Raw genomic sequence first — 13,511 nt, 5'->3', positions numbered from 1 at the left:
GAGGCAAGCATAACACACAACTCTCTACTCCTTAGGTGTAGGCTGGGCATATTGACATCTTTCCAAGGTGTACAGTATGTAAAGGAGTGGGGAAAAGAGTAACTTTACAGTGGAGAAACCTGACCATCAGTATTTCAGCCAGGTGATCAAGGCCAATAGTATGTATACTTGATATGCTGTGATGAAAACAGCACTTTACCTCTGTGGTCTTCCTTCCAATAATCTATAAATCCAGACTTATCCTGAGAAAAACATCAGACAAATTCCAACAGTGGGGAATCCTATTAAGTATCTGAACTGTACTTCTCAAAACTGTAAAGGTTATCAAAACAAGGAGAGTCTGAGAAACTAGCTAAGAGGAGCCTAAAGAGATAACTAAATGTAATGGGCTATCATGGAACAGAAAAATAAGACTGGGTTAAAAACTAAGAAAATGTAAATAAACTATGGATCTTAATAATAGTGACCAATATTGGATAGTTAATTGTAACAATGTACCATACTAAATATAAGATGTTAATAATAGGGGAAACTGGGTGGCGGTGGGGGGTGGTATGAGGAGACTCTACTATATTCTCAATTTTCCTGTTAGTGTAAAACTGTTCTTAAAAATAAACTCTGTTTAAAAAAAAAGAAAGGAGGGGGCAAGAGGAGAGTTGAAGTATATGCTAATTTTTTGAACAACAGCAATAAAATAAGATAAATGCCTTCTTGTTTGCTTAATAATAACTCAAAAAGACTTCAATTAAACATTTTATTACCACCGGACTTCTAAGCAGGATATACGTTAAATGCTATGGATAGAGTAGGTATTTTTTGAATTGAATGAAAAGTAATTACTGACTTCATTTTTGGATTGGAATGACTCAGCCTCATATTTAGGACAACGTGGAGGAGTCCAAAGGGCTTATTCCTTAGGTATTGAAAATTTTTTTTTGAAATATGGTATGATGTAACAAGCATTGGCTTTGGGCATCTGGCTCCAATTCTGCCATTTAAACTCTCTAAGATTGATTTTCCTCATTTGTATATTGTACATTATCATAAAAGAGTTAATTCATAATAAGTGTGAAAGTTAATTAAAAGGCTGCCCATATATTATTAGTCCAGGTATACTGACAACTGCCAGTGTTAATAAATGAGCAACACATTGCTGTACATACATAGAGATTAAGGGAATTGATTTGTTAAATTAGAGAATAAGCTTAGTGAAATAAACTCTACAAATTTTCTACCAAGGATCTACTACACATTAAGCTTTGTGCTAGATGGCATGGGGAATTGGAAGGACATGACAAGCAAAGAACAAGGAAGGCACAATTTTATGGGGGGGTAATAAGAGGTAATTATCCAAACCAAATATGAATTATTGTTAGATTACAGGCCAGTTTAAATAGACTGAATATATACTGTGCTATTCTTTGATCCTTGCTTATATATATTTATGTCATTTTAGGACACCATGGAATTGCTATGGCTATTGGCCCCTACAGAGAAAAGCTACCGGTATTATTTTTCAAATTTCTAAGCACTTTAATTTGCTTCACAGAGAACCATTTCCAGTATGTCATACTTTGTTTTTGTTTTTTTTTTGCGGTACGTGGGCCTCTCAGTATGTCATACTTTTAAAAAAATGTATGAATTTGTCGCATAAGCAATGCTACAAAGAAAAAAATGTAAAGAGAAAAATTAATCCAAAATTCTACATTCTAACATATCAATTGTTTTCATTTTTCCTTATTCCCTTTCAGTCCCTGACCACGTGACATGCTCTTTATGATAAGACCTGGTAAATGTTCAGTGTTATAAACCCTGATGTGCCTGCTAATAGGCTAGTCGTGGGATTTAAAGAGCTATTGTTTTCACCAGGAACAGGGAAGTTGGAATCAGTTACTGGTTCTGCCCTTATTTACTAAATTTCTCCAAACACCCAACTTTCCCTTTCTGTATTTACACTTCTGAGCTAAGCTGGACTGCTGCTTTTTCAAAACAACTACAGCTTTGCTTTTAAGCAACATCATATTTTTAAGGGGGACTGTTAATCTGTTAATTTATGCACAATTCCTTGAGACTCAAACCTCTTGGGAGAGGTAGTAATAATAATTTATGTGTCAAGTCATGTGACTTATTTTACTTATTTTTTAGAGCTTGGATTGTTTGGAATAAAGACTAGAATGAGCAAATAACACACATCGGTAAATTCTCTGTAAGTATTGGCCACACTGATTTTTTTTACCATCATCCTGATTTTGCAGACAAAGACACTGTAGGCATAACCAAACTACCTAGGCTTGCAAAGTTAACAGGCAAAAACACTGTAAGACCTGCCAAAGACAATCTCCCTTCACTGGTCAGGCTGCCATTCTGCAGTATGGACTGAGCTTAGCCGACAGTCACTCCCAGGAGGGTAGGCATATTGTCTGTTGCCAGATTTGGCACATCAGCTTTTAAAAGACCATGTTTCTTTTAACCAATGCTCTCAGAATCTTTGATAAAAGCTCCTTTGATAAAGCATTACAGCAATAACCGTGCAAATCTGAATAAAGTGAATCTTCATTGTAGAACCTCCGTTAAGCATCAGGCTGTGTAATGGGCTAAGCATCCCTCCAGGAAATAGATCACAATATAACAGATGGCTGTGAAGTCCTGAATGCAAAGCATATGGCCTGCCACCCACCCACCTGTGCCACACACATGCCCTATCTTTGCTCCATCACCCAGACTGATCCTAGAAACCAGTTCCTAGGTATACTCAAGAAAGGTATTTCTGGAATTACAAGGAAGTAGTTGCCAAAGACCATTGTAGATAGAACTTGAGTGGCAGCAACCAAGATATATATTCTGAATCTTCCAAGAACCTTGGAGTTCCCTTAAGAGAGCAAATCACGTTGTAACAGTAAGACATTGTTATGTTGTAGAAAGAGTAATCAGACATAGTCTCTTCCTTCAAGGAGCTCTAAATCTAGTATGGAGATACACAATACGCCACAGTGTTAGGCCAGAAGTAAGCAAGGAACGGAGTAAGTGTGGTGGTGGTGGTAGTGGGTGTAGAAACAAAAGAGGGGCACCTAACCCAGTCTTGGGAATTTAGAGAGCTTCCCGGAAGAAGTAAAATCTGAGCTGAATCCTGAAAAATGAACAGCACATACCAGCAAACAGGTGTGGTCAAGAGTGGGAAAATGCAAGTATGGGAACAGATATCTAAAGGACAATTATGATAAACAGGACATAAATGGTGACAAGGCCCTACTTCTCAAGACCCTCAAGAGTTCACTAGGAACATAGCTATACTCTGGGAACAGTATGCATACACTGAATATATGCCCCAAAGACCTAACGTACCTGATAAATAAACTCATATGGGTAGGAGTGGGTTTTGAGGATAGCTCTTGTTATAAATCTTTCTGAGATCAGTCTTCTCATCTGTAACAGAACTTACTTGGAAGGGATTTTGTGAGTATGGAACTTTTTATCTCATAAAGGGTCAGTAATGTATAGAAAGAACGCATATTTTGAAGCTGTACACGCTAAGTTTGAGTTTGACTTTGCTATCTACTGCCTCTGTGGCCTTGAACAAAGTACTTCCACTTCCTGGTTCTCTTTTTCAATCTGCAAAATGACAGTACTAACTTCATAGCATTACGAGCATTTTATAAGGCAAGGCTTGATGTTTAGCCAACAGACAACTGGTGAGATTGTGTTGGTGGTTAAAAGTGAATTATTTCCATATGAGTTAGATATAGCTTCTCTCCTGAGAACTTTGAATGCCCTCTTCCCCTCTCCTGGGACACCTAGGACCTCCTTAAGACCCCACAATTAGAGGACTGATGCCTGGCACAGAAATCTCTATAAATATTCTGATTGTACTGATTATTTAAAAGTTTGAATATCATCCAAAAACTAAGTAATATAAGTGAAATCCTTGGCACATAGTGGATATTCAATAGATATTAATCAAATTTATGTAATCTATGGATTCAATCTATGGATTTAGGTAGGAAATGGCCCTCTACCATTTACAGGTGACAGCCATTTACTCAATATATTCTTATTGAGACATTTTCTTATCGAGGGTCTGATTGTTTGCATCTAGGTGGAACTCATTGCTTCTCTGCCACCTCCAAGGAGTAGAAGCACTGATATAAGGCTAAGGCAAAATGAATTCTTTGGGGACAAATGAGGACCAAGGCGCTGAGAGTTAGACCTTTCACTCTAGACAAGCAGAGGGGTTAAATGTTCGAGCATCAGAGTAGCACCGTGTCGTTTACGGATCATAGCCTCCTTGGCTTGGCTCCATGGGACTGCCTGGTGTGGTAAACAGGTGTCTTGGAAAGACACTCCCATGTGTCTCCTCTCTCTACCCACAGCACTACTCAAACCGAACACTTCTGGTCACCAAATGTGTGTGACGTTTGGGCTGGGGGTGGTGTTCCCACGCCAAGCATTTCTTGTTGTTGTAATCCACTAAGGTTTGCTACGTAAGAACAGATAACCAGAATAGGCCCAAAGAGCCAACAAATAATAAACTGTCCTTTTGGCCTAGTCTTGTTCTTCCTGGAAATAACTTCCTGGAAAAACCTTGGCGGATGTGGGTATCTAGGTTTCACTTTTTTTTATATCTTTCTTCTTTAGTATTTTCCTCAGTTGCCTAGCATGGTTGGCAGGAGATGGGCAAGGTGGAGGATACTAAGGACTTAGCCTACTGTAGTCAAGTTCTCCAGGGAGTCAAAGAGAGAAAAGTCACTACATATTGCTCTAAGTATACAATGAAGTTTTGAACCCAGACTCATATGTGGAATCATTAGTACTGGTGGATTCTATCATGGGAGCCAGAAAGACTATCTTTTTGTTTCTCTCCTAACGCATGTGAAAATGGCACAAGGCTTTCACTAAAAGCCAAAGAATAGCTTCCTAGACCCTTTTCCACAGACCCCCATCCCCTTAACATCTTTCAAATCTGGCAATTATGCCATAAGAGATACAGAAAAGTCACTTAAGAGAACATGCACAATGGAAAAGAGGCATATTTGCTTCAATATGGCCTTTTTTTTTGTACTCCTACTACCTCTTTATAACATGACCAGTCATTCTTACTTTCAGCTGACATGTCCTAGGTCCTCCTCCCTGGCAGGTGGAGGATTTGGAGCGTTCCTCTAAGCTTGGATTGGACTTCTAACACCAGGCATTCTGCTACGCCAGGGGGCAGCAACTATAGCCTGTGGGCACCTGTTTTGGTATAGACTTACAAGCTAACAATGTTTTTTGCATTTTTAAATGGGGGCTACCATATTAGACAGCATGGCCCCTATCGCCCATCCTAAATGAACTTGGCCTTGACCCTTATTCTCAGTATTGTTTTCATTTACTCATCTCCTATCCACTCCTTTTTCAATCGGGATTCAAATTAGATATAGTGTATGATTTGCTTTGGGCAGAACTGTAGAGTTCATAAGTTTCCCTGCTGCCAAATCCAATTTATCTGTACTCATTTGTTTTTAACAGTGTTCACTACTACACCACCACAATCCCACCCCAAACACTCTCTTTGCTGGAACACCACATTCTCCTGGTTTTCCTCTTACCTTTCTGGCTCTGCCTTCTCAGGTTCCTCCTTCTCTCTCCAACTTTTAAAGGTCTGTTCACTAAGACTCATTCCTTGGACTCCTTTTGTTCTCAAGGTTTTTCCCTAATGCAAGGGGAAGGGAAATGGAGTTATAGTTAAAAGGGCTTCCTGCTGCAACTAGAATATAATCCAAACTCCTTTCCTTAACCAAAGGGCCTGACTGATCTGCCGTCGGCCAAACTCTCCCACCTTTCATTCCCTCCTTCGTTTCACACAACTCTGATCTCACTGGCCTTTCAATTGCTCTAACAGTTGAAAGTTTTAGGTTTTTTTGCACTCGCCTTTTCTCTCTTTGTGGGACACTCTATCCCAGTCTTTGCCTAGTTTTGCTCTTTGCTATCCTTATGCCTTGGCTTCTATGTCACCTCTTCAGAGGTCTGACTACCTTACCCAAATTACATTCATCTCTTGTTATTCCTCCTTTTGGTTCCTTCAAAGCCGATATTGCTATTTGCATTTATTTACTCGTGTGTTGACTTGTTCAGGTCGGCTGCCTGGCCCCTGGAATTTAAACTTGCGAGCAGGGACAATGGGCTTTGCTCTCCCGTGGGTCACATCCCTTACGCCAGCACAGGCCCGACACCAGGAGGCTCAGGATAAAAGACCCGCGGACCGAAAGAATCAATGAGCCAGCAGAGGGGCGGGGAGGACGCGAGCGCGGCCCCGAGTGGAGGACGTAGGGGCGCGGCTAACGAGAGAGCAGCGGAAGCCCGCCTCTTCCGGCCGCGGCGCGGACGCCTCGGCAGCCACGGCGGCTGGACCGCGGCTGGCGCCGGCTCGGCCCGCCCCCTTTTCCGTGCCCCGCTCCCGCTCCAACGCCTGACCGGCCGCTGTCAGCTGCATCAGCGTCCTACCGAGCCACGGTGCATGCTTCGCCGTTGCGGCCGCCGGCTGCTGTACGTCCTAGGCCTTAGCTTCCCGCTGCTGACCGGCCGGCCGCTTTTCCTCTGCCCGCACCGCCTCATGAGGCCGCAGGTCGTGTTCGTCCTCGGCGGTCCCGGCGCCGGCAAGGGGACCCAGTGCGCCCGCATCGTCGAGGTGAGGCCCGGGCAGCCGGCGGCGCCCTGTGCTTGACCGGACGCCGGGCCGGCCAGTCCCGCAGCGCGCGTCTGTCCGCGCCTCCCCCACGCGCCCCCCCCCCCCACAGCCCCGGAGCCGCGGACTACGAGTCCCGGCGACCGGCGCACGGTCGGCGTGGCGGTGGTTCGAGGGTCCGCCGGCGCGCGGCATGTCGGAACTGGTAGTCCACGTCCGCCCGCCTCGGGGGGACCCAGAAAGGAGGGGGACCGCTTGGGATTGCTTTGTTCCTGCGCCCCTCTTTTCTTACATTTTGGGGACCAAGTTCGTCTCGAGAGTGGGCTGGGAGAGGGATCCCGGGAGGGTCCGCTTCCGGGGCCCCCAGCGCGCAGAGGTCAGTGTGTCGCTGGTTGTGGGGCGGCCGGAGGCGGCAGCAGCGTCGATTTGGGTTAGAGGCTGGGTGAGCCCACCGCTGCCTGAAGGGGAGACCGGTTTTTCCACCACGCCCATTCCTGCAGGCCCGCTAAACTCTGAACCGTCTACTAATTGGTCTTTATCCTAGAAAGGAGACCCGGGCGACAGGGCGTTACTTTAGGTGTTCTGAACCCGTCCAAGTCAGTACCAGCCCTGAGGCTCAGCCCGGGTTGGTGTGGTTGGAAAAAGCCGTGGAGTATGAGATCAAACTTCAACCTCTGGCCCGGCTGCCAACTTACACTGAGTCCATGGCCAAGTCACTTCCTCTTTCCGAGTCTCGGTTGCCCCCACTAGAACAGCAGAGGCTGTGCACACAGATTTAAACTCAGTATGAAATGCCTCCCAAGTCTAAAATGGTGTTACTTTTTCCCCCCAAAGCGTGGTAAGGTTAATGCTTCAATTCCGTTAACAGTTTTCGAACAGATACGTGGTTAGCTGCAGTGTGGGTGAAAGGCTTATTGGAGAATCTGGGGGATGCTTGGGAGAGAAGGAAAAAGAAGATATCTAGAAACAGAAGAGCAGACCAGTAGTGCTGTAAAACACCAAAGAATCCTTGTGAAACTCGGTGACCAGCAAAAGTTTTGACCCAGAACTTCTAAAATAGTTTCCTCCTCTTTTCCAGGATATGGCTTTTATTAGCTTTGGGATTTTACTCCTCTCCCAGGTTCATACAACCCACTCCTGTCCTATATTTTATTCTCTAAAGAGCATCCAGAAAAAGTCGGATGGTAAAATCTTCATTATGTGTTTTACAGCTGTATTTATAATTGTTGATCATTTGTAAGACTATAAGTGGAGCTAATTCAACCAAAAGATACGTAAATATTTTTCTCCTTATTTTTGTTCGTTCTTTTCACTTTTTAAAAGGCATGACAATTGGATGGTTTCAAGTTTTTGTTGTATATATGAAACCTCTTACATGTAAATAGCATAGTAGGGGAAGGAGAAAAGACTTTATTTTTGTTTGTTTTTTATTTTTATTGAAGTATAGTTGATTTACAATGTTGTATCGGTTTCAGGTGTACAGCAAAGTGAATAAGTTATACATATACGTATATCCACTCTATTTTAGATTCTTTTCCCATATAGGCCATCACAGAGTATTGAGTAAAGTTCCTTGTACTATACAGTAGGTCCCTATTAGTTATCTTTTCTATACACAGTAGTGTGTAAATGTCAATCCCAATATCCCAATTTATCCCTCCCCCTCCCTTCCCCCCCCGTAACCATAAGCTTGTTTTCTACATCTGTGACTCTATTTGTGTTTTACAGATAAGTCCATTGTACCATTTTATAGATTCCACATGTAAGAGATATATGATACTTGTCTTTCTCTGTCTGACTTTCTTTACTCATGATGACAATCTCTAGGTCCATCCATGTTGCTACAAATGGCATAATTTCGTTCTTTGTTATGGCTGAGTAATATTCTGTTGTATATATAAACCACGTCTTCTTTATCCATTCCTCTGTCAAGGACATTTAGGTTGCTCCCATGTCCTGGCTATTGTAAATAGCACTGCAATGAACGTTGGGGTGCATGTATCTTTTTGAATCATGGTTATCTCTAGATACATGCCCAGGAGTGGGATTGCTAGATCACATGGTAGCTCTGTTTTTAGTTTTTTAAGGAACCTTCATACTGTTCTCCATAGCTGCTGTACCAATTTACATTCCCACCAACAGTGTGGGAGGGTCCCCTTTTCTCCATACCTTCTCCAGCCTTTATTGTTTGTGGATTTTTTTTTTGTGGTACGCGGGCCTCTCACTGTTGTGGCCTCTCCCATTGCAGAGCACAGGCTCTGGACGCGCAGGCTCAGCGGACATGGCTCACGGGCCCAGCTGCTCCACAGCATGTGGGATCTTCCCGGACCGGGGCACAAACCCGTGGCAGGCGGACTCTCAACCACTGCGCCACCAGGGAAGCCCTGTTTGTGGATTTTTTGATGATGGCCATTCTGATGTGTGTGAGGTGATACCTCACTGTAGTTTTATTTGGCATTTTTCTAATAATTAGCAATGATGTAATGATGCTTTTTAGCCATCTGTATGTCTTCTTCGGAGAAATGTCTATTTAGATCATCCGCCCATTTTTTGATTGGGTTGTTTGTTTTTTTAATATTGAGCTGCAGGAGCTGTTTGTATATTTTGGAGATGAATCTGTTGTCGGTCACTAATATTTTCTCCCATTCTGAGGGGGAAAAGACTTTACTAGAGTCAAACAGATATGGGTTCAAACCCTAACTGTTCCATTTACTATCTCTTTAGTCCCAGAGAAGTTGTTGTTTTACCTTGGGTTCCTCTGTAAGAAGGAAGAAATAACACCTGTCTGGTATGGTATTTATGAATATGAAATAAGGTAAAATATCTGGCATGCATAGATGCAAATAATTTTTTCCTCTGTTTTAGAGTTCCTGTTCTTAATTTATGAGGTTGGTTGTTTTTACTTTGAAGTGCACTGTAGTTTTACTTTTTAAAAATTGGTTTATGGGGCTTCCCTGGTGGCGCAGTGGTTGGGGGTCCGCCTGCCGATGCAGGGGACACGGGTTCGTGCCCCGGTCCGGGAGGATCCCACATGCCGCAGAGTGGCTGGGCCCGTGAGCCGTGGCTGCTGGGCCTGCGCTTCCGGAGCCTGTGCTCCGCAACGGGAGAGGCCGCAGCCCACGTACTGCAAAATAAATAAATAAATAAATAAATTGGTTTATGACTGATGTATTGGAATGTATTTAAATATTTTGTTTTTGAATCATAATGTGACTTTTAAGTGTTCACACCCAAACTGATAATACCCATATTACTCCAATGGGTTAAAAATAATCTCCACATTCTGTAATTAGTATTTATTCTTTACTCTGTTTGATAATGGTGGATAATATTTTAAACCTGTTAATTAAGAATTATAAGGTTTCCATGATGAGATATGTTCTATAATGTATTATCTTATTCTTTAAGATTTCAACACTTATATGAGCTTAAATTCAACTGTTTTCTTACAATTCCAAATAGCTTATAATTCAGCACTTGCTGTCTTCTAGTGGATTAAACAATGGAATGTCTATGGTCAGTTAAGTCAGAGGATTTTTTGTTTTGTTTCTTTTGTGAGTCTCTTGCATTTTTACTCAGTGTTTTATTATACAGGCAAATGTAAGCTGAATCCCAAACGATTGTAATTTTTGGAGCTAATTTTTTTCTGTAGGGGAAATGTTATATAAATCAAGGTTAAATTCCCCAACTATCATGCCATTACTAATTTAGCTAACAGGGTACCTGAAATGTGGCTGAAACAGAATTGTTTCTTTGGGAAGATTACATTAATTTCCAACTCAGGCCACCAGAAGTACATCTTTGGACCCCTGCTACAGAACCTGAGAATATCTGGCCCTCTAATATCCTGGGACATTGCAGTTATGGTTGAGGGTGTCACCACAGGGAAGCTGTTGCTTGTTTTTTTTTTTTTTTTCTAGCTGTGAATTCTACCTGTACTACTTGCTCTCCCAGACCTTGAGGAAGAAAAGGCAAATCTGATGCAGCATCTTCTGAAAGTGTTGTGAACTGGAAAGGAAAGGTTTGAGGGAGGCTTTGAGATTGAATTTTGCCCATTTAGTTGAACTGATCTTTTTCAGTTTTGTTTTATTTTCTAACTAATTTTTAAGTCTGTCTTCTCACACTCAAATTTGTTTTTGAAAATTAGCCATTTTCTAAAGCAGTGCGATCAGGAGTCAAGTGCTCAGAGTGGAGTTATTATTGTGGAATAACTTGTGACTAAAAAATCATGATGGAAGATACTGTGTCATTTTTGAATTTTTTAAATTAAGCTTTATTTGTATTGTTTTGGCCCAAGAAAAATTATAGTGCCATAACCTAAACTTGTCTGAAAATAACAACCACAGTTTTGCATGTGTTAGCTGGGATATTTAAACCTACTCTCTTTTAAAGATGGTGAACATTCTCCTTAAATGAACAATTATGCTAAATTTTATATCCATTCCAAATTGCTTTCGGTAGCACCCCAGAAGCATTTTTATCATCTTGTGTTTTAACTTCCTCCAGGACCTGTATGGGCAACTTAGACATTGTACCCTACCTGCTATGCTTAGAAAGTTTTGGGTGATACTGACTTTAAGTATGTAGAAATCAGAAATTTGATTTTATTTATCTTTTTGTCTCTAGTGTTGAACATTGTGCCTGACGTATAGGTGCTTAATAAATATTCTTTGAATGAATATATAGCACACCAGTTTGTCCTGAAGATGTAAAAAAATTTAAAATTCGGTCTCCAGGGGGCGCCCAAGGAGCAGTTAGTACTCTCAATTTCAGGACCAGAAGTATTTGAATGAAACCTCTGTCTTACTCTGATTTCTCATGTAACACTTCAGTTTACTCTCAGTGAATAAATGGCATAGTTGTAAAAATCTGATGAGCATTCTAAAACTTTTAAGCTCCTGATTACAAATCCCTAAAGCAGACTACCACTCATTAAAGAAATGAGATAGGAAGATCCACTGGACATTAAGCTTGCTTCAGAACAGGCCTTTCTCCTTTTGGTGGGATGGGCTGGAGTAATAGATAGGTTTTTTGGGCTTTTTTGTTTTTTTTAAAGGAAAGTTTAAATTATCTGTAAAAGAGAGTCCACAGAATCCTCGACTCTCCTGAAGCACCACCCTTTCATTAAGGTAATGATAATGTGGGATTTTTGTTGTTGTTAAGAATTTGGAGGAGGGGAGAATATGTTCAGATTATTTACTATTCTTACTTTTGAAAACTTCATTTTTTTTCTTTCCATTTTAAGTTACAGTAGTAATACATATTTGTTGGTGACCTCTAACCCTGAGGTCACCAGTATTAACTGTCTGGTATTAACTCTTTCTCAATATTTTTACAAATAAAAGTGCATATAGTTACCTTTTTCACCTCCAAATGGGACTATTCTGGTTTTTTTACTGAATGTATCATGGCCCTCTCAGGCCTCTACACATAGACTTAACTTATTTTTATTAGTAGCTGCAGAATAGTCCATAATATGGATGTTACCATAGCACAGTTGTACCATTCCCCCCATTGATGGACATCCAGGGTAGTTTTCAGGAAATTATTCTGCTATTGCAAACAGCGCTTCAATAAATTTCCTTGTAAATATAATATTGCATATGGATGCTTTTATTTTTGCAAGCAAAATTCCTAAAAGTGGGATTGCTAAGTCAGAAGATAAGTGCATTTTTAATTTTAATTGTTTGATTACTTTTCAAAAGCATTATACTTACATTTCTATCAGCAGTTGTATGTTTTTTTTACTAGCACTGGATGATTATCAATCATTTTAATTTTTTAAAATCTGTTAATCTCCTCTTCAAAGTTTTTCTGAGTAAATTACTCATTTTTTCCAAGAAGTCCATTAAGGTGAAAGGCATAATTAGACTTAAAAAAAAATTTCCCTTTACTTGTCATTTATTCAGAAAACATTCTTTGAGAGCTAGGCACTGTGATAGTTGCTAAGGTGAATAAGACACAGACCCTACTGTCAAAAGTTTACAGTGAGCTGTGAGATATAGAAGTTAAACAGTGACTGTGACAGGACGGAGTGATAAGTTCTATGACAGAAATATACACACAGACCATTTAGATAAGGGACATTTAAGTTACAGCTCAGTGGGTCAGGGAAGGCTTCCTGGGGGGCAGTGATATGTATGAGCTGAATTTAGAAGGACAGTAGGAAAGAAGCAGCCAGGAGATGTGGGGGAGTGGAGAACACTTAAAGCAGAGTGACCCTTGCATAGGGTAGTTGGAGGTTTCAATTCTGAGAAAAGGCTAAGGAGAGTAAACGGACGCAAGTGAGATTGACCCAGAAAACACTTCCTAAATGCAAACTATTTGCTCTGTGTTGGGGGGTACTGCCTTCTAGAGGTTCTCAATTTAGAGTAGAGATAAGACACATACTTAATAGAATTTCATGAGAAAAGATATGAAAGATTTTTGCAAATATTAAAGTTTAACATTAAATTGTTTTAAAATTGTTTATCAGGAGTTCCCTGGTGGCCTAGTGGTTAGGATTCTGGGCTTTCACTGCCATGGCCTGGGTTCAGTCCCTGGTCAGGGAACTGAGATCCCTCAAGCCGTGCAACGTGGCCAAAACAAAACAAAACAAAACTGTTTATGTTTTAGATTTGCCTCCCTAACTAGATTGTAATGTCTTCAAGGATGGGGAGCCTGTCTTTTGCTCCTGTTCATTCTACTGCATGGTGTTTGAGGTGCCTACTTATCCTTAAGATCTTAGCTTAATACAGAGATTCCCAAACATTCTCAGTTCATGGTCCCCTTAGTGTGTCAGTATTTTTTTTCACAAACACTTTAGTCCAAAATAAGTATCTAACAGTTGTATTTATTGAGTAACTGGATCCAA

The 13,511-nt window shown here is 41.1% G+C and overlaps 1 protein-coding gene across 1 annotated transcript in view; it reads left to right on the top strand.

Annotated features, from left to right (window-relative positions):
• The first annotated feature begins 6,345 nt into the window (after window positions 1–6,345).
• CMPK1 (cytidine/uridine monophosphate kinase 1) overlaps window positions 6,346–13,511 on the top strand; it is a 34,257-nt gene continuing 27,091 nt past the window's right edge. The window contains exon 1 of the mRNA XM_029230241.1: window positions 6,346–6,661. Coding sequence (XP_029086074.1) covers window positions 6,491–6,661 — 171 coding nt within the window. The 5' untranslated portion in view covers window positions 6,346–6,490. The remainder of the gene's footprint in view (window positions 6,662–13,511) is intronic.

Source organism: Monodon monoceros, unplaced genomic scaffold (assembly GCF_005190385.1).
Source record: "Monodon monoceros isolate NGI ecotype Baffin Bay Population unplaced genomic scaffold, NGI_Narwhal_1 Super_Scaffold_18, whole genome shotgun sequence".
Taxonomy (NCBI): Eukaryota; Metazoa; Chordata; class Mammalia; order Artiodactyla; family Monodontidae; genus Monodon; species Monodon monoceros.
This window is presented reverse-complemented; position numbering and strand designations above follow the sequence as displayed.